The 21430-nt window shown below is 39.4% G+C and overlaps 1 protein-coding gene across 2 annotated transcripts; it reads left to right on the top strand.

Moving 5' to 3' along the window:
• Positions 1-215: 215 nt before the first annotated feature.
• PYROXD1 (pyridine nucleotide-disulphide oxidoreductase domain 1) lies at positions 216-20322 on the top strand. 2 transcript variants are annotated; one of them, XM_080392194.1, is made up of 12 exons: positions 216-491; positions 4658-4738; positions 7048-7167; positions 8558-8686; positions 12100-12173; positions 12906-13066; positions 14015-14115; positions 15393-15522; positions 16413-16525; positions 18651-18773; positions 19072-19209; positions 19725-20322. In XM_080392194.1, exons 1-12 carry the CDS (start codon positions 411-413, stop codon positions 19971-19973), a joined length of 1500 nt encoding a protein of 499 aa, XP_080248320.1. In that variant the 5' UTR covers positions 216-410; the 3' UTR covers positions 19974-20322. The 2 variants fall into 2 exon arrangements, with proteins under 2 accessions (XP_080248320.1, XP_080248321.1); XM_080392195.1 differs by lacking the exon at positions 216-491 and adding an exon at positions 2098-2121.
• Positions 20323-21430: the final 1108 nt, after the last annotated feature.

Below are 21430 nucleotides of genomic sequence, written 5' to 3'. Positions count from 1 at the left end.
GAACGTAATTTTTTTTCTTTGTTTTTTATCATAGCTATTTGCTATCTGCTCTCTTTGGCCCCTTGGCAAAGTCCATCAGAATCCTCCAGCGTTCAGGCCCGCGAAGTCCTCGCTCCGCCAAGGAAGAATGTAACTTCCAAATTAAATAAAAATCAGCGGGAAAAAGGTGTGACGGGCGGGCGAGCTGAGGGAGGGGTGGCTCCGCCGCGCCGCCCCGCCCCGCCCCGCCCCCGCGGGAGGGCGCGCCGCCAGCAGAGGAAGTTTAGGCGCCACCGCCCGCCGTAGCTGGGCCGCTGCCGCCGCCGCCCTCCACGGCCTGGCGGGGAGGCGGCGCTGAGAAGCCGCTCCCGTGGGTAACCGGCGATTATTTTTTTCCTTCGGCGGCGGCGCGCAGGGGAGCAGGCAGGGAAATGGCGGCCTCCGCCGGCGCTGCGCGGAGTCGGTTCGTGGTGGTGGGCGGAGGAATCGCAGGGGTTACCTGTGCGGAGAAGGTAAGGGCCCTCCTCTGCCCGCCTCGCGCATGCGCGGCCCGCGCGGCACACACACCCCCACCCGCCCCCCCCCAGCCGGCAGAGAACTCCGGGCGCGGGGGCCTGGTGCCGAGCGGGGTGTCATATTGATCCCGCACGCCAGCCTCGGCCCTCCCCCGCGGCCCCGGCGGGAGCGCGGCCGGCCGTGCGCGGCGGGAGACCGCCGGGCCGGGGGGGGGCGCTCGGGCGGCGCGGTTCGCATGGAGGCGTACGTGTTTTATAGGGTCGACTTACGAAATTACGTAAAACAGTTCATTAGATTTATTAGTCATTTCATAGATATTTTTATCTATACATTAATTACATAATTACGCGCCCCCCTTGTTTACAAATAATTTGTCCCTCTTTTGAAAAAAAAAAAAACAAACCAACAAAATGAAACAAAACCAGCCCCAGGGAAGCAGCGTTGTAATATAAAAGTATTTGTCGGTCTAGAAATATTGAAGAGGTTAAAATAGTCCTGCAAATAACCCGGTACGAGTTTACGACTGCTTCATAAAAAGGGGAGTAAAACTTTGTAACTTGGGAAAGCTGCCATTCCGTGTGCTGGCCAAGAGGCCAGGAACTTGAAGGAGCCCTGCATGCATCATTCCTCGCAGCCATAAAGTTTGTACTGCCGCTCAAGTGAAGGCTGCTGCGATGTCCTGCTTTTTATAAAAGCACTGCTCTGTTTTTCCTGTGTCCATGTTCAGGGCTGTACACCTGTGGACCTTGTCCAGTCTCCAGCTTTCCATGAGCTCAAGCTCTAAAAATAAATTTATTTGTTTCTTTTTTAAAGGTTTTTAGTGTTTTTAAAGTAACAGTAACTGGAGGTAACTTTGTGCCTATAGTGTGGAATGAAATGGTGTGGATATTAGTTCAGTGAATATTTTATATACTAAAACTAAAAAGCAGTATAAAGACTGTGTTTCAGATATATCTGTTCTCTGGTGATGAAGTGATACTATTTAATTTCTGACATTGTATAAACTACATGCAGGCTAATTTAAAAAAATACTGATACTGTTCTCCATCTTCATGGTATTAGTTTGTTTCTACTAGTTTGGGGGTTTTTTCCTTTTATTCATGGTTAATGCAATATGTGGGCACTGGTACTACAGACCCTTAAATACTATATTAATATGAGTAATCCCTTAAAAGTTGATTAAACTATTCACATAATTAAGGCTCTTGTGTTATCCCTATGTGCTTGCAAGAATAAGTTTTGGATCATACATTTCATATTCCCAAAGACTTTGTTTTCCTGGAAGTAATTTAGAATTGTATCTAGTTGCTATGATCCTGTTTCACAATACAGTTATTTCCAATTTATAGTGGATGTCTGTAATCTTTAAGATTGCTGTAAAAGGGACTAGCATTTATTGTTTTCTTGATTTTTTTTTTTTTTTTTTTTTTTTTTTTTCTGCTGTGTTAGTGCCAAAGAGTTAAAGCTTTGTTTTTTTTGTCAGTTCATAGAGAGTACCACTTACCCCCCTGGGCTCTTTCCCTCACCTTTTTTTTCTTTTCCTTGGAAAACCCAATCAGATTGTTACATGATGGCAGAGACTTGCCTCTTTTTGGCTCATCTCTTAGTACTGCAGGAAGCACAGCAGTGAGTATTAGTGGTCTTTTAGTATATGTTTTAATTCACTAAATCCATTAAAAGTGGCACTGTGTTCTAGAAGAATTTATGTGTTGTACATGTATAGTTGAGCGCATGCTTTAAATGAAAGAGGGATATTGAACACAATTTTTCTCAGCTCTGGTGTTGAGCAAGTACAATTCTGTGGAACATAGTAGCAATAAACAACTTGTCCATCATACTGCATTTTAGGTATGTGATGTCTTGTAGTTCAGACTTCTCAGGCAGCTGAGAGCAATCGTTGCATCAGGTCTGTCTCAAGTATTTTCACATATAGTTACTTTTTGAGTATGTTTTGAAATATTCTGACAAAAATGTCTTAAAAGTTTGAGTTGGAATTTTTTTTTTATTGCCACAAGATTTTTCATGTCTTACGTAATTTCTGCCTTTCATGCTTATATGGCAGCATTTCTTTCTAGATTGTGATGACTTGCACATTTCTGTATGCATGGATAAACCTAATACTCTATCTGGCAGATTTTTAGTTTTAGTATTTTTAAAAGTAAAGAAATGAAATAACCTTAATAATACTAAATGAAAGTTTCAAACAACCATTAAATCTTAATAAGAGGGCAGAGGTAAGCATTTGAGTATAACTGATGCAAAATACATGATGGCTGTCTTAAAATTACATAGACTCACAGAATGGTTTAGGTTGGAGGGGACCTTAAAGATCATCTAGTTCTAGCTCCCCTGTCACGGGCAGGGACGCCTTCCAGTGGATCAGGTTGTTCAGAGCCCTATCCAACCTGACCTTGAATAATTCCAATGATGGGGCATCCATAGTTTCTCCGAGCAACCTGTTTCAGTGTCTCACCATCATCATAGTAAAGAATTTCTTACTTATACCTAATCTAAATCTCTGTTTAAAACCGTTACCCCTTCTCTTGTCGCTACAGGGCCTGGTAAAATGTCTCTGTCTTTCTTGTGAGCCCAGTTTACGTATTGAAAGACCACAGTACGGTCTCCCTGGAAGCCTTGTCTTTTTCAGGCTGAACAACCTATCTCTTAGCCTGTCCTCATAAGAGAGGTGCTCCAGCCCTCTGACCATTGACCAGCTGTATTCTGGGCCTGCTGTAACAGGTCTGTGTCTGTCTTGTGCTGGGCGCCCCAAAGCTGGATGCACTACTCCAGGTGGGGCCCATTGACCTGCTGGCCACTCTTCTTAGGCAGCCCAGATACGATTGACTTTGTGGACTGTAAGCACATGTTGACAATCCTTATCTAATTCTTAACCAACCAATATCCCCAAGTCTTTCTCTGCAGAGCTGCTATCAATACATTCATCCCCCAGTCTGGACTAATACTGTTGATTGCCCCAACCTGGGTGCAGGACTGTGCTCTTGACCTTGTTGAACTTCATGAGGTTCATGTGGGCCTATTCCTCAAACCTGTCAGGATCCCTCTGGATGACATCCCTCTAACCAATTGACTGTACTGCTCAGCTTGGTGTCATCTGTGAACTTGCTGAGGGTGCGCTCAATCCCACTATCTGTCATTAATAAAGCTACTGAACATGATCTCCGTAGTGTTCTGTTGTTTTTCTGAGGCTTATTAGATACAGCTGGGAGCACCTGCTGCAGCACAGTGTGTTACTTAACCTTTCTTCCTGTTATCTGTCAATACAAAGTGTTCAGCTGTGATACGTGTGAAATATGTTAGGGATTCATGCTATAAAGTGTGGATTACATAGCCTTGTTAAATTAATTTGTATTTGCCAACGTGAATCTCCCTTAAACCAACAAGGCTTCACCACATAAACCTTCAGATCACACAGGTACAGGAATACATGCTAGTCCCTTTATAGCGCAGCTGGTTGTGTATGACATGAAACATCCTTCTTCATGGCTTATACAACTGTTCTGTTCATCTACAGAATGTGGTGACAAGGAACCCTGCGTTTTGCCTGTACCTCAGAGACAGATGATTTGTTCTTGACAGCCGATTTATTTTCTGTGGCAGAACAATGCATGTTTAAAATAGGAACTTTTCACTTTGGCTTGGGGCTTGTAAAAGTCTTCTATTGCTTAGTAGTACTCTGAAGAGAATAATCCATTTATCAGTTTACTAAATGACATTTAAAATAGCCAATAGGAGTTAGCATTTCCTCTGTTAAAATGAAATCTGTGAACAATTACTCACTACTGTGCAATAAAAATAAGTATGTCCAGTAACTGGGTATCTCCAGAAATCACATGATCATAGGCTGTTCCATAGGCTGCCCTTTAGAATACTGTGAGAATAGGCTTTAGAGTAATCATTTATACCATGGTTGCAGTTCCTGAAGATGTATTTGTGTGTAAATGAATCAGTCTCGGGTCTCCAAATTCTGTTCATTTTAGTTGTTATTCTTTCATAGTCTTGAAGTAGTGTTTATCCAGTAGGGTTCTACAAGACTAAAGTAATGTAATAATACATGCTACCTTTCACCAATAAGTTTATTATCTTAAAGTCAAAATCTATTGATGACTGTATTCACTCATCGTGATTTCTGTTCCTTTACAAGCTGGCCATGGAATTCCCATCAGAAGATGTTCTTTTAGTGACAGCTTCTCCAGTTATAAAAGCTGTAACAAATTTCAAACAGGTAAGAGAGACTTAATTTTTGTTATGGGAAGACCTCTTCAGAAGTTTGCATAGGTACAAATAATTTAGAACATAATCCTGAAAATGCATATGACTTTGAACTTATTTTCATGTTAGTGTGGCTGTAACAGTAAGTGCTAGCAGGACTGAAGAGATATTTTCTAGTGATGCATAATCATTAGTAATTAGTGAATATATTCATGCCATTTGAGCAAAGGTTAAATTGGATGCTTACATGGTTGAAGTATTTTTGAAGTTACTAAAGTTTTATTCCACTGCATTATTAATGGGGGCTCCATTTTAAGCACTGTAATGGTATCTTTGAAATACATTACTTCAGAAACTTAGTCTGGCTAGCGGTTCTCCTATACAGCATTGTGTTTGAGTTTCAGGCAGAAACAGACTTCTAACAAGTAATAAAAAAGGGATAGTCTTCTGTGAAATTGCCTTCATCTTTATCTCCAGCAGCTGGTGATTCAATGACCTCTCTCCTGCTGGTTTGAGAAAGAAAATAAAATCTGTACATGAATTCAGATTTCTGGCCTTAGCAGGTTCACTAAGCTAGTTTTGCTGAGGTGCTCAGATCTTGGAAAGCACTGCTTTTTTTCCCCACTCTGAGGGAACTTCAAACTCTACCATAGGGCACGGAAAGAGTTGGAGACTGGATTGCACTGAACTCAGGACACAAAGCTGCCAGCCAGTAAAAAGTTAGGTTTTACCTGTCAGGGAAAGTTAAGACATGGAGAGCTGGGCTTCCACTTGGCCTTTAGATTCATGACTGTCTTTCTGAAACATGGTATCTAACAGGTGAGGCACGTCTCATGATGAGTATGTGATAAGAAAGAAAAGCCACTCTAATTTATCTGACAGTCCGGTTTTAACATAATTCTTCCTGGTATATGAATGCCTAATTCAAATAACTGGGGCGGCTGTGTGTGTGTGTGGAAATAAAGCATAGAGAGATTTGAACAGCAGTTCTTTGCATGTAGTGGCCGTAATTGGCTGTCAGCATCTCTTCCTTTTTGCGCTGTGGTTGTTGTCCAGGGCTAATGGGATGCTCAGAACATGGCTGAGAGACCAAGAGCTATATGTGAGACTGGAAGAATAACACCCAGCTAAAGAATATCTTCTGAGCTTGAGTGCTGACAGTAGGGTCATGAGTATCCAGGAAAAGACATTTACACGTTGCAGAGGTGTAGAGTCTGTAATTCACATTGGCAGAAGTTTCAATATCTGAAGAATAAGGGAATAGCCAAACACTATCTGAAGGCAGCAGCATTGAAGTTTTGGACATGAGCATCTTAATTTCTCTCTGAATTGCAAACATTGTGTGGCTTCTGGTTCCTAGTTTTGTTCCAGACTCTTTTGAGTATTCTGTAAAGTAGAAAGCGTGGAGGTTCCCATGCAGGTGCTCCCTTCTGGAAGAAACCCCAGATCGACATAACTTGAATGTTTTCCAAGTCCTGGTTTGTGCCTGCCCCTGCACGCCCACCCCCTGCCCGGAGTCTCTGTAGTATCACATAGTGACTATGGATGAGATGCCGAGTAAATGCTCTGAGGTGATCTTGAATCTGTTTTGCCTGAACACTTGCCTTATATGTCCTGTTCGCAAGTTGAACAATGGTAAGCTCTTTTCCTGCCCTAAGGGCCAGCTGGCTACCTGCAACAAAAGGTTTTTGAATCATTAGGGTTTTGCAGAAAATGTCAGTGGCGGGGTTTTGTGTTGTGGGTTTGGGTTTTTTTTAAATGGAATAAAAATATTTATTCCAGAAAAAAGGTATTTTACTACAAAATGTTATAAATAATATTTTGTAATATAAATATTACAAAATACTGTAAGGTATTTTGACCAAAATCTTTTTCCTAAAATGCCAAGGAGAGGAAAATGCTCATATGGGAGAATATTACTGAGTAATTTCATCAAAGTTACAACAAACAGAAAAACAGGGTCTTTACACTGCATCAAGTAAGTTAAAAAGCAGTGTTAAAAACTGTAATAATGTATTCTATTTATGGAATAAAACTTCATAGCAGTTAGAGCAGCCATCAGGGTTCTCCAGTTTTTGCTTAATGTGTAGCTTTAGAATTAGAATTCTCTGTGCTACTTTGACTCTTTACAAAGAATAGGCATGAAAGGATTCTATATAGAAAAAGGAACTTAGCAGTAACGTGATAACATGTGTTGTGACAATACTGGCTTTATGTTGTGACTTCTTTACTGGAAATGAACATAACACATTTTGTTACAAGCTTTAGAAAAAGGGATGGATAAATGATGCATATTTTTAAATACCTCTCTTCTTCCTACAGGTCTCCAAAACACTTGAAGAATTTGATGTGGAAGAGCAACCAAGTTCTCTATTAGAAAAACGATATCACAATATCAAAGTTATACAGTCTGGAGTAAAACAGTTGAAAAGTGATGAACATGTAAGCTGGTGTTTTGTCTTTTATATGTTTTTTCAATTTACTTATTTAAGAAATATCTTAAGCAGTTCAACGTTCTGGGTGTGAAATTCTGTTCAAGAACATTCTGGTTATTAAAGTGTTAAGTTACCAAAATCACAAGAAAATACTTCCTAACTTTTAATTTCACTTACGACTTACACTGTTGTTCAAGTAGAAATACATACAAGGGACAAAATTGTAGATCAAAAATTGCTTGTTGATTAAGAGACCGTATCTTTTAGGTTTAATTCTTTGACACCTTAGACATACTTTGTTGAATACCTGATTGGAACAGCAGGGAAACCAGTTGATGAAACCAATACTGTATGTCAGTATAGGTGTCTGAAAATTGCTGTAACCCTTGATTGGAGAGATCTCTGATTCTTGAATTACTGCTTGTTGCTACAGAGACCAAAATCTTAAGGACTTTGTGATACGGGGGGGGGGGAAGAAGAGTTCTTAAGCAACATTTCCATCTTTTCTTCTTTATTTTTAGCAGGAAATACATTGCAAGTATGAGCAATGTACAGCATGTACAGATCTGTGTTAGTGCCTGTGTCAGCTCAACATTATTTTTCACTTCAACATTACCAGAAATTCACATTAAGATCCAAAACTGGTTTTGCTCATTTTAAGTTAGAGATATGATTCCAGTTAGATTCTGCTAATATTTTGAATTTAATGATATTCTTGTATCACTTCTATAATGGTGTTTTAGTTTAGGTATGTGTCTGTGGACACAAAGATTTCATGTGTATAGATTTGGAGGATCTTTTGCCCATAACCTTTAAAAACTCTCTTTGTGCAAAACTAGTGTAAACTATTTAGCTTCTAGTTTGGAAAACAAATAAGGTCATAAAATGTTAAGTACTGCTTGTTGCAGAATGATGTAGCTTGTTTAGTGCCTACCCTTTTTCTTTAGCAAAGAACAGAATTTGCCGGTTTTCTAAACTGTATTCTAGCCTGTGCCAGGTTAAGTTATGTACAGGTTTACTGTTGTTGAAATGTTTTGAATGAGGTTCTTAATTGCTAACATACACTAGTGCATAATGTTAATGTTGATGGGGTGGGATATTTGTCACACAGAAAACCTATTCTTCTAGTACAGCTAGTAAATACAGTGACACCAAGTGGTAATTCTTATATGTCATCTTTCTTTGAGTGCACCGTCTGTCATATAATGTCATATGCCTGTAAGTTTGTGGTGAGTGTAATGCAAATAAACGACACAGAGTCAATGAGAGTAGGAAGGCTTGCTCTTTAAGAAGTGAGTTACAGCTTTTAATACCTGCAAAATACTATGATGCTAAGGAAGAAAATGCTGATGCTCTCCTAGAGGTCTGCAGTTGCTTTTTCTCTTCATTTTTAACAGAGGATTGTCACTGAAGATGGGAAGGAATATATGTATGAAAAACTCTGCCTGTGTGCTGGAGCAAAACCAAAACTAATTTTTGAAGGAAACCCATATGTATTAGGAATCCGGGACACTGACAGCGCACAGGTAAATTTGTTTTGGACTTAGAAGTGTATAATATATTCCTGCTTCTGATGCAAAATACTAAAAATGATTATAGAGTGAAATGGAGAAACAGATGATGTTTGTTATTGTATATCCTTAAATAAAAACACTTTCAGTAGTAGAGAAATAGCCTTAAAATACCATTAAATTAATTAGTCACTAAATTTATTAAGTTTATAAATAGCTCATAGACAGTATTTCTAACATGATAATCTAGAATAAATGGTGTTCTACCCTCCATGTGGAAGCCAATCTGAAAATACAAGCAGGAAGTAGGCGTCAGTAGAAACTTCCCTGAGAAGGTGTATCTGCTACACTGTATGAAGGGCTGCTCAGTGAAAAGCTACTGTAGGGCATTTTTTTTTTAAATTCTACTCTAGTTTGTCCCCATTGTACAGAAAAGAGTTGTAGTCAAAGATGTGAAAAAGTTTTCAAATGAAAAATGACTTGGACTAAAACTTCAGCTTGGAAGTAGAAAGAGGTTTCACTGCTATAGGTCTTTAGAATTAGAGGAGACAGGGTGAAAGTTGTTAGAAGGAGAATATCACACAGATGTGGGTACCGTTAGGCTTGCTTTAATCGCAACTCGGAGTTGGGCCACCACCTCAGTGATGGGCAGAGAACAAAGGGGTGCAGCACGGCTTATATACACTAATTGGATCACTAGTCAAAGTCAGAAGTTCTGGGAGTTTCCTTTGGTCTTACCAGGTCTGGAATCCATCACCCAGTCCTGTCCCAGTTGATTCATCTATTTGGTTCCAGTCTCTGACTTGGTTTCAGGGTCCTCCTCGGATCATGATCTTTTTTCCATCTGTTTTAACTCACACAATCCTGCAAGCACACTTAATCTTTGAACAAGCAATTCCTACTCATCTATATTCATTTTTCTAAAGACATCTGTGTTTCAGAAAGCACCTGTGTACACAAATTTCTCATCTATTGTTTTTCTATTCTCCTGCTGATTAACTTGACTACATTTTAAAACAGCCTTGGAGTAGGGCTATACAAAGGCAGAGGCCTGGTTATGCCACTTATCAGCTTAAGCACTTCAGATTTCTTAATTCAAACTACATTTTCTTTAACAAAAGTGAACACTGCTTCTTCATAGCATAAAAACTGGAGTTCATCAAATTAAGTTTGATGCTGAGAATAAGAAAGATGTTACTTTTTCAAGCAAAGTGAAGTGAAACTATGAAATTGTTGTTTGTTTTGGATATTAAACGTTTACCTGAGTTAAAAAAAAACACAAGAGAAATAAAGAGGGAAGAAAAAATACATGTTCCAGGATATATCGACATGTGCTTGTTGTCTTCTGATGGTCTTCCCTGTGCGTCCACTGTGGGGAAACAGTAGACTGGACTATCATTTGTCAAAACTGATGTTGAATGAGGCTGAAAATGCTTGTTTCTAAGGTTTTGTTTGCTTTTTATTTTAATGATGATTGGTTGTGTCCACTAGTCCCCTCTGATACAACTTCAGTGTCTTTCTCTGAAGGGATTAAAGGACTGCAGTTTTCCTGATCTTTTACAGTTCAGGCTCTCTTGACACAGTTAGTCAGGCAAACTGGAAGCACATAAGAACAGATTTTTGTGTAATTGCAAAAATCAATCTAATAGTCATGATTCTTGATTTGTTTGAAAGAAAATACTTGAAGTGGTTATACTATGATCTAAAAAATACTGTCTGGCCTGTGTTTATTTTATTTCTCTGTCGTAGTTTAACCCAGCAGGCACATAAATACCACACAGATGCTTGCCCATCCCTGCTGTGGGATGGTGGAGAGAACTAGTGGGGAAAAAAACAAAAATGTGTGCGTTGTGATAAAGACAGTTTATTAGGACAGGAAAGGAAGAGATAATAATCATGACAAATTAAGCCGAAAAAAACTCAGAATGAAGAAAACTGCTAGGAGACTTTTTGTACTTTTAGTAGCAAGGTATAAATTACCTGCGTGGGGGAGGAGGTAGTTCACTCTGAAGCACACGTGCAAAACAGGCTAATTTATACATTTGTCATACGTGATTGCAATGTCTTTACATACATTATTCATGTGATTACAAAATCTCATTGCATATTAGTGATAGGTGGAGCCTGGGCAGAGTTCAGGTGGAGTCTTCTCTTGGCATCAGTTTTGGGAGGGTCGTTCAGGCCTTTTGGCCCTGCTCGGGTGGTTTTCCTCAGAGCTGAACTTTTTTCAACCTTCTTTCATAAGTGGCTCTGCCAGACTCTTGTACAAAAAATCTTGGCTTGCTACCATTTTCTTCTATTGATATGTCTAACTTTATCAGATGTATGATTTCTAGTACCTGGTACAGCAGTCTCTATCAATGGCTTAGGCTTGGGTACAATGAGCAAGAACAGGGTGATTCAGCACACCATGCTCTGTTTCCTTGGTACAAGAGAGTTGAGCAATTTTGCAAGACAGAATGGGGCATTTACAGAGCTGAGTCTCTTCTCAGGGGTCTTTAGGTTTTTAGGCCTTATTCCTTTTCATAAAAGAAGTAGAGTATATAGAACAAGCGATGCACAGTGCAGTTACCACTTGCTGACCGATGCCCAGCCAGTGCCCAAGCAGAAGCTGCTGGCCAGCTTTCCCCATAGCTGATAGTATTGGAATGTCCCTTTGGCCAGTTTGGGTCAGCTGTCCCAGCTGTGACTTCCCCCAGCTTCTTGTGTGTCCCACCAGCTCTCTTGCTGGTAGGGTGGGGTGAGAAACTGAAAAGTCCTTGACTTAATGTAAACACTGCTTAGAACAACTAAAATGTCAGTATGTTATCAACATTACTCTCATCCTAAAGCCAAAACACAGCCACTAGCTACTAGGAAGCAAAAGAACTCTATCCCAGCGAAAAGTAGGATGTTCTGTCACCACTAAGGTGTGATTTGGAGACTTGTTTGTTTCTGAAAGCTTTTGCACAAATAAAATTGGTTCTCAGACTTGCTACAAATTATTTCTTAGATTACTGATTCCTGATAAGGAGTTTTTAAATTACCAAGTTTCTGTATCTTTGCCTTTTTAATGTTATACAGATTACTGTGAAAGTTATGCAAGTTGTGATATCCCAGTGTTAATAGTCTGTAGGACAGAGAACAGTCTCCTAGATTCTGTTAAAGGCTCTGTTGAATTGGTTTACATGTTATTATTTTATCTCTCCTGTCTCAATTTGAGACTTGTAAGACGGTAACAGTAACTTCGTCCCTTAATGTGGTAGAACTTTACAGGTTTCATTAGCTTCTGTAACAGGTCTTAGCATAAGTAAATGCATATCATTAGTCTGAGAAAATTAAAATAAGATGACTAAGAAAGCAAGAAAATACTGAAGAGGATATAATTGATCAGCATGAAGGAACATATAATCTAAGTTGTAATTGACAATTTTCCTTTCTTAATGCAGGCTTTTCAGAAGAATTTGGCTCAAGCTGAGAGAATAGTAGTGGTGGGAAATGGTGGGATTGCACTTGAATTAGTGTAAGTAAATGACTAAATCTTGAAGATGCATATGCAAATAAAATGACAATAAAATGTTAAACGTATTGTGCAAGAGTTTGGGAGAAGGTTGACTTACAAAATTGTAGTTCTTGAAGCATTTGATCAAAATAACTTTTTCACAGTGTAGTGGTGCTTACTGTCATGTAAAATTCAGCAGGCTTCAGAAGAAGCTTTGACACAGCTATCAAGAATATACAGTGTTTTTCTGGTTTGGCACCAACAGAGATTTCTGTTAACAATGGTAAGGGCAGTGTTTCAGTTAGAAAACTTGTCTGACTTCTGGAGACAGAAGATGTAACAGGAATAAAGAGGTGGCTTATCTTGCACCCAGCTTAATTTAAGTCAATAGAACTTCTGAAATGTTTGATGTGACCATACTGAACCGTGTGGTCCTGCAGTCTGCTAGGTTACAGACCCACCTGTATTAGACAATTATATGGTCTTGTGTGGTGTTGTAGGGAGTCACTTTTTCACTTTCAATAGACTGTCCTCTGCATGTCTCCAGCAGTTCATGTTTCAGGTAGTACAAACAAGATATAAATGCCTGTTCCTAGCAGTGGACAGTCTGGCATTGCAGTGGATTTGATAGGTTTAAAAGTCTTAGGTCCCTTATTTCAAGCTTCTGGAATGAAACCAGGCACACTTGTTTTGCTAAGTCAGATCCTTTTCAGAATCTGTCTGCCACTTTATTCATTGTTTAAATGTCCACAGGTATGAAATTGAAGGCTGTGAAGTGATCTGGGCTATCAAAGACAAAGCCATTGGGAACACTTTTTTTGATGCGGGAGCAGCTGAATTTCTCATTCCAAAGCTAACTGCTGAAAAACGAGAGACTCCAATTGAATGTAAAAGAACCAAGTACACAATGGAAGGTATGGTGCTTTGGTCTCCTAACACGGCAGCAGCAGCATTTAATTAATTTAGCAGGCTGTAAATAAGGTTTAGTCTTATTATCAGTGGCATTTCCTTCTTCAAAAAAGCAATATAAAATACCCTCCAGAATTTATGTAGACACACAACAGCATGTAATAGTTACCTGTAAACTGCAAAAAATGTGCTTATCTTTATATCTGTGCCAAGTATTCCATCTGCTGAAGAACTTTTCTTTATTTTCTGTAATGTTTTAATGTTTTTTCTGAATTACATCAGCATTATGTAAAGACCTGTCCCATAATAAGCTACTGGAGGACCAGATAAAACATCACAGACCATGATTACAGGTGCAGTGAAACTGTAGTGTTAATTAAGAACAGTTAATCAGAACTGCATGAACAGATGTGACAGAAACATGTATTTGACCAAAATACTAACAAAAAGAAGAGCATGGTTTTAGACTTCAGGTCGGAAGAATAAATTGTGAGATTGTCAGCCTAAACATCACTAAATGGCACCACCCAGTGTTCTTCACATGTATCGTGTTATGTTGGAATTCGCACTTCTGTGCAGTGGGGAGGGGACAGTGCACATTTGCTGGCAGATGGACATCAGTTTAAATGTTAGCACTGGTGCTAAGCAACCAAGTCTATAGCGCGTCTCCAGAAGCCTGGTGCTGTTGGGGTCTGTCTGGCTCTCAAGGGTCCATGCAGACACCTCACGGTGGCATGGTTGTTGCTGAGATGAGTGAAGTAATGAAAGGCGTAAAACTGAATGGTGGCTTGGAGTCTGACTTGTCTGCAGGTTAATGGGTTTGGGGGCATTACATTTTGTCTTCCCTTTTGGCAACCAGATCATATTTCTCTTAATTGAGGACCCTCGTTCTGAATTCTGCGGGCAATGTAGTATGCATGCTAAATCTGATCTTCTTCATCTCTTTCCTTCAGGAAATGAGGAAAAAGAAAGACCTATAGCAGCAGCTGACAAACTGGGCAGTGCCTTAGGCCCTGATTGGCATGAGGGCTTAGCTCTTAAAGGGACGAAAGAGGTATGGTCAAAATCCTGCTTACACATTTGCTGAAATATTGCTTTAAGTGAGTAAGGGTGACAGAATGTGAAATACCACATTGAGGATTATTAGAAAAATAGAAATGAAATGTGCTTGAGCAGATCCTCCTGTTCCGTCAGAACTGAACAGGAAAATATGTTAACACAAAGGAATTTTCTGCCTCAGAAGAAAAGTGGCTAATCGGATCCACTGGCATGATTTTAGCAGTTTGCTCTTCAAATTGAAATGTAAATGTGGGTTTGCATATTTCTGTAGGACTGATGTCAATCCTAGCTTTAACCAGAAGCAGTGGTGCCTCTATTGTCCTGATTTCAGCTGCCAAATGTACATTATCTTATGTGAAAAATAAGACAGTAGGATTTGTACAGAGGTGCAGGGAACATCAGTCCCCTGTCACAGTAGATAATGAAATGAAAAATGAGTAGTGGACTCATGAGCACTGTGAAGAGTTTCATGCTTGAAATTAAATAAAAATCCTCACTTTTCATAGGTTTTCATCAGGTCTTTATTAATTTCTTAGCTGTTAGTTGTTTGCATCTGTAACACATTTAAAAGAAAGACCTTTCAAAAGGTGATCAGTCATAGATTCTACAGAAATAACAACTAAAGGACGCTTAGGGTATTCAGCACATTAGTTGGCGGTGTTTGGGCTGTTGAAGGCTGTGGAAATATGTTTGTGTAGTGGAGAGTAAAACCTTTCGAGGCCTGAATCCACAAAACAGTTTAGAGAAATGGGCAACCTTCCTACTTCTGTCTTGAGCTTAGAATAGAAGTGGTTGAAATATGGGTTGATGAAACAGGATATGTTTTCTTTTTCTTTCTACAGCATGTAGAACATACACTTATTATTGTTATCATAATTTAATTCATGATAGGAAAGTAAGGGATTTGAAATCCTGAAAGATAGAAAAGATGAGTTTACTTTTTTCTGGTAAGTTCTGAATTCTCTTCCTGTAAGCTCAGGGCAACTTGAATATGTTTTCTGGCATGCCTGGAAAAGCTAAATTGTAATGAAATTTCAAGGAACATCAGATACCTGCTGAAAAAGCGCGTGAATTGCCATTTGCTATGGTTAGATCTGTACTAAAAAAGGAAAAATTGTGGGAACTAAGCTAATGCGTCATGCTTTAGGACAGGATACATGGTTCTGGGTTTTTTCCAGTTTAGTAACGTCAATTTACGTGAAGGTATACTTGCTATTAAACATGTTGTTATTTCTAATCATTATGTGTACAATTTTGTCAATCTTTCTTTAGTTTTCTCATAAAGTACATATTGAAGTACTATGTGAAGTGAAGAAAATACACTTACAGGAAGGATTTATACGACTGCAACAGACATCTTTCACTTTTCCTAAAGAAGAGAAGAACATAGAACCAGACGAGGGTAGGTGTCAGTGCTGATGAGAAATAATGTGTTGAAGATAAAAGCAGCGCTGGAGCATGTTTGATCTTGTTTGCTGTTCTAGAGCAAATACAGATTTGGAAAATAAATCCTTTATTTCTGTAAATTAAATGGAGCTTGAGTAACAAATAGTAGTTGAGCATTTGATTTATGGGCTACAATTACATTAAAAAATGTTATGGGTCAAACCCTTTTTCCATAGTGTCACCTAAATCCTTTATGCAGAATATCCCTTGCTTGTGATGGTCCAATAAAAACATATATTAACAGTGGTGTTAAAACAGAAGAAAAAAAAATAGTGTCAAAATGAAGTAATCTTTCAAAGAAAGTAGAAGAAAATATTACTTGCCATGAGTAATTCTATTAATAAATTCATCTCAAAGAAAATTAGTATTTAAAATAATATCTTAATAGCCAGTTACTCCCAGTATAAAATTCTAGGAAGTCAATTCTCTGATGTTCTTTTTGCTTTGAGGCCTTTCCTGTGCATCTGTAAATTTGTATGTAAAAGACTATTTCGAAGTTGTGTACTTAAGAGAACATCCCATGGGTCTGAAGCAGTGGCAGGACATAGTGTTTTCCCCCAACAAATGAGGGCTTTGATTTAGAAAAAGTTCAGAAAATGTAAATAGTAGGACTTGAAGCTAAGCTCCAAAATCTCATTTTTTTCTAGTCCTGAGTGAAGGTAAGAAATGTTATAGGTCACCTCTGATAATTTTTTTGTTTGTTTTTGATTTTTATTTTTCCCTACCTAATCCATTCAATATCTCAAAAGATTATATTTTTTTCTTCTTAATTCATGGCTTAAGACATAATTAATAAGGTAATTTCTGTTGGTTACTTTCTCAGGGCAAAATTTTCCCCTTTTTCAGTGCTATGGCCTGTATATGTGGAATTAACTAATGGAAAAATTTATGGTTGCAATTTCATTGTCAGTGCAACTGGAGTTGTGCCAAATGTTAAACCATTTCTTGATGGCAATAATGTAAGTATACTGATTTCTTTTGAAGTTTAAGTTGTTTTTTAAGGTGAAATAAGCTTTTTCAGCTGGTTTATGCTTGTATTCTGACAGGAAGTATTGATTGCTAAAGGTTTTGAATGTTGTACAGTGTTTCAAAATACGGCGGGTATATATTGTGTTGGTATATAATATCCAACATAATAAAAAATAATTTGGCTTATTATGTTGCTACTCATATGTACAGTATATATATACAATTTACACTGTAAAGATTAAGCCTATACAAAGAGAGAAAAACATTTGTATGATTAGTTCACGCGGCAAAAATCTTATTTTACAAATTTTAAAGTTTTCTCCTGGGAAGGCAGCAGTCATTTCCAGTATTCTTGATCTGGGAAACTGAGCTGTGAAGGTGCTCATGTTCACTGAGGGAAGTCACGCTTTGGATCTGCATCCAAACGTGGATGATGATTAGAGTTCATAGCTGCCATGTGGATTTTTAGGCCTTGAGATGGTTTTGTCTCCGTGTCAGGTGTCTTGTTTAACACTGCCTGGCAGCTGAGCCCCATGCAGCAGCTTGCTTACGCTTACAGTAGAATGGGGGAGGAGGGTTGGAAGAGTTTAAAGTGGCAAAACTCATGATTTGAGATAATTTAGGCAAATTTAGGCAAAGCAAAAGCTGTGCACACAAGCAAAGCAAAATAAGGAATTCATTCGCTGTTTCCCATCGGCAGAGAGATGTTCAGCCATTTCCAGAAAAGCAGGGCTTACAGGCATGACAGTTACTTGGGAAGGCAAGCGGTGTAATTATGAACGTCTCCCTTTCCTCCTCCTTCCCCCAAGCTTTTTTTGCTGGGCACAACATTGTATGCCTTGGGGTATCCCGTTAGTTAGTGGGGGTCAGCTGCCCAAGCTGGGTCCCCTCCCAACTTCTTGTGCACAGCAGCCTCTTGCTGGCAGGGCAGCATGAGAAACAGGAAAGTTCCTGAATCTGTGTGAGCACTGCTGAACAACGACTAAACCAGCCCTGCGTTATCAACACTGTTTTCAGCACTAATCCAAAACATAGCCTCATAGTAGCTCCTGTGAAGACGGTTAACTCTACCCCAGGCAAAATCAGTACATTAGGGTATTTGGTGTTTTGTGGTACCCTCTAATTAGGAAGTAAAACACTATCCTCTGAATAAAGCAGAAGAAAATTATGGAAACACACATTGGATGTTTAGCCATGAAATACTCAAGGCCTACATTAGAAAGTTTGATTAGGTATTTAGGTATTTGCAGTGGTATTTTTTGGCCTTGGCAAAAATACAAAATGAGACTAGGTGTCCCTGTAACACATGTAGTGTGACTGGAATTTGGCAAGCTGTGTTACGTCCCTGCCTAGGTATCAGTAATAATGTTTCATAAGCCTATGCTGTGTTCTAGAAATAATGCTTAATGCTTTGTATTTAACATGAGACTGGACAGTCTCATGTTAAATGATTTTTTTCGGTGTGTAATGGTGTTTAAGCTTTTTTTAATACAGAGTTTGAGATATTTTGAAGGCTATGTGAATGTTATTTGTAAAATGCAATACTGGTATGCTCTTAAACTTGGTGAGAAAGGAATGCAGAGGTTGTTAGGAAGTTCTGCTTTTGTAGGCTAAGTTTGTATTTGCTTATTTGAAAGGTTACAGGTTTGAAAAGATTGAGGAAAAACTCCGCAAGAGCAGGATTGCATTATAATATGGAGAAGTAATACTTGGTATGTAGACAGTTGTGAAAAATACTTCATTATGGTACTCTTCAGGGGATCTGTTTTCTTCCCTTGAAGATGGGGGTCTTGAGACTGAGGTTTGAACAATGTGTTTCTCTGGTTGTCAGTCTTTCCTAATTGAGTCAGATTAGATGGGAGAATGAATAGCCGCAGATTGTTCATAGTGAATGACCTTTTCTCTGTTGCTACATGGCATCCAGAAGAGCATCCTGCTGGGCTCCTGTCCTATTTGTTCATATGATTTTTAGGTCTTCAAATGTTTTGATAAGCAGAATAGTGAATTTACTGAAATTTTTTTAGGAGTAACAAATGAGATGACTGCTTAACATGGGGAAGTTGAATTACTTTCAGTTACTATTTTTCTTATTGCTGATCTGTGCAAATACTTTAGTTTGCTGTAGGTGAAGATGGAGGTCTTAAAGTAGATAAGCACATGCACACATCCCTGCCCGATATATATGCAGCTGGAGATATCTGCACAGCTTCGTGGGAACCTAGTCCAGTGTGGCATCAGGTAAATCATATCTTAAGATTGTGCACTTAGCAGCCATCTAATCTACAAAGGAAATTGCACGCTATTACACAGATGGGAGAAAAGAAAGTTCAATTGAAGCAGAAACCAGTGAATGAGTAGATCGTCCTGGGTGTGTTGATGACAGATAATTTTATCTGCGTGGCTGAAAGCCAAGCTGTTCAGCCTTTCTTGTATAATGAAAATACATAGTATGCATTGATGAGAACAGTGAGTCCCGGTCATTGCACAGTGACATGTATTTGTGTTTTTAAATCCTTGTAATATATTTTTTTTTCAGATGAGACTGTGGACTCAAGCTAGGCAGATGGGATGGTATGCAGCAAAATGCATGGCAGCAGATGTTTTAGGGGAATCTGTTGATATGGATTTCAGCTTTGAACTATTTGCTCATGTTACAAAATTTTTCAATTACAAGGTAAAGCAAATACAGTCTTAATATTCTTAAACCACTGAGGAACCCATACTGCTTGTTTATATTCACTTGCTAACTCTGAGCAGGTAGTTCAGTTTTTCTCTATATAATAATTAATCTTAGTTTAGATTTTCTCTGTTCACGGTAACTTTGAATCCTGAAACTGAGAAGCGCAAAGATCTTTACAGTTACATTACAAATTGTAATTGGTGAGTGACAACCGATCTACTTTGCATCTTCATACATATTCCGTTTCATTAAGTTTCTGTTCATGGATAAATTTGACACAGTTCAGCACGGTAACTGGTGTTCATTGTTGGGGATTGTGGATGGTATTTTCAGGGTGAAGATTTTTATTTCTGATGTGGGTTTCCAAGCCAGCGAAATGGGGGAGGTTCCCTAGGGACAAGTATTTCCCAGTTTACATCAGTCTTCTGAAGCTTAGAACTGTTACCAGCAGAAATGCTAAAAGCCACTGCAATGTTCTTATGAGTACTGCTTCTTTTTCCTTCTGTTAGGTGGTGGTTTTGGGAAAATACAATGCTCAAGGCTTGGGTGTAGACCATGAACTGATGCTGAGATGTACCAAGGGACAAGAGTATGTTAAAGTAGTGATGCAGAATGGCCGAATGATGGGAGCTGTGCTGATTGGTGAAACGGACTTGGAAGAAACCTTTGAAAACTTAATTTTAAATCAAATGGATCTTTCAGCCTATGGTGAAGATCTCCTGAATCCAGATATCGATATAGAAGATTATTTTGATTGAACAAAACCCCATTTCCATTTTGTATAAATTTTGGACACAGAGTAATATGTCTTACAAACTGTTTCTTCAGGATTACCAGAAATGAGGGATAAGTGCGATTCCTTATTAAGATTTTGTGTTCATCTTGTCAAAATACTGACCGGCACATTAAATTAATCTGTGCAGAAATGCAGCAACAAAAGCCGACTGGATTAGTGTTGGCAAGGAAGTTTTGTCTAGACTAATTCACATACGAGAACAGGGCTATGACAGTTAAAAAGTGAGTCACTGTGCTGTTGAGATAGCACTACATTCGCTTGAATGCGAGGTAGCCTTCACTTTTAAAACATAAATAAAATGTGTTAAATCCCGTGCCTGTCTCGTAGCTCCCTTCTTCCTCAAACCGTGCGTAAATTGCCTGCTATAGTTACCAGAGCCTGGTTTCCCTTGGCTGACTGCTGTGTAGGTTCCTCCTCTCAGCCTGTGAGCCACCCTTGTGAGCTGGGATGTCTCGATGGGATGGTGGTGCCTTCCCTGCCTAAAGCTACCTCCAGGCTTGGGCAGTGTGAGCATTGGCAAAGGTGGGAAAGCTCCTGCTTCCTAAAACTGCTTGCTCAGGTGAATGTTCACAAGGCAGGCGGGCTGTGTTGGCATCTGACGAGCAGCCAGGTCTCAAGGCTCCTGTTGCAGCTCATGGTACCATCTCTGTTGAGCTGGCCCACGTGGAGAGGACATCTTCTGGGCACAGGGCACTTGGAGCTCTTACTGCCTAGAATGTGGTCTGCGAATATATGGCAAGGTGAATGCTTTTTTTTTTTTTTTCCCCTCCCCATAAGTTTATTTCTGAAATAAATGTATTTTCTGCTCAGTCAAGTGCAGCACGCAAACGTTGAACAATGAAAGCCAGGATGAGCTGTCAGTTGAGTGGTGCGTTCTGATGGATCTCCAGCAGGATCAGTGTGCAGTGCACTCCACGGAAAGGTTAACAGCGCTGGAGGATGTTGCCTGCAGCAGTCTTCCCTGTCAAGAGCCTGTGGAGCAGGCGGCTGTATCCAGCTTATGTGGTAGGTGGGATGGGATGCCACCTTGAGTGAGAGTCCCGTATCCCGATGGTGTTCTTACTAGACAACTGTTACAGTCACCATAAAACCATTCATGGGGACCCTGTGTCCTGGCTGCTTTCTGCCCGCTCCTCTCTTTCACTGTCAGGCATATTGGTTCCAGGAAGGAATTTGTGCAGGTACTAAACTCCAATCTGATTTGTGGTAACTAGTGACAAAGTACCTACTACTAAGTTGCAAATAGGGGTTTAAGCTGTTAGTTTTCAATCGTAACTAGCTCCCTGGCTGTATGTTTAGTTAACCAAGATGTCCTTTAAGTGAAGTGTACGCACAGGGTTGCTTCAGTCAGATTTCTTCTTTTTTAGTTGCTAAGTGTAATTTGGTAATGAGGTGATAAAGCACAACAATTTAAGGTAT

This window comes from Falco punctatus (genome assembly GCF_963210335.1).
Source record: "Falco punctatus genome assembly, chromosome: 6".
NCBI classification, from domain to species: domain Eukaryota; kingdom Metazoa; phylum Chordata; class Aves; order Falconiformes; family Falconidae; genus Falco; species Falco punctatus.
The sequence above is the reverse complement of the archived record's forward strand: the minus strand, read 5'-3'. Positions and strand labels throughout refer to the sequence as shown.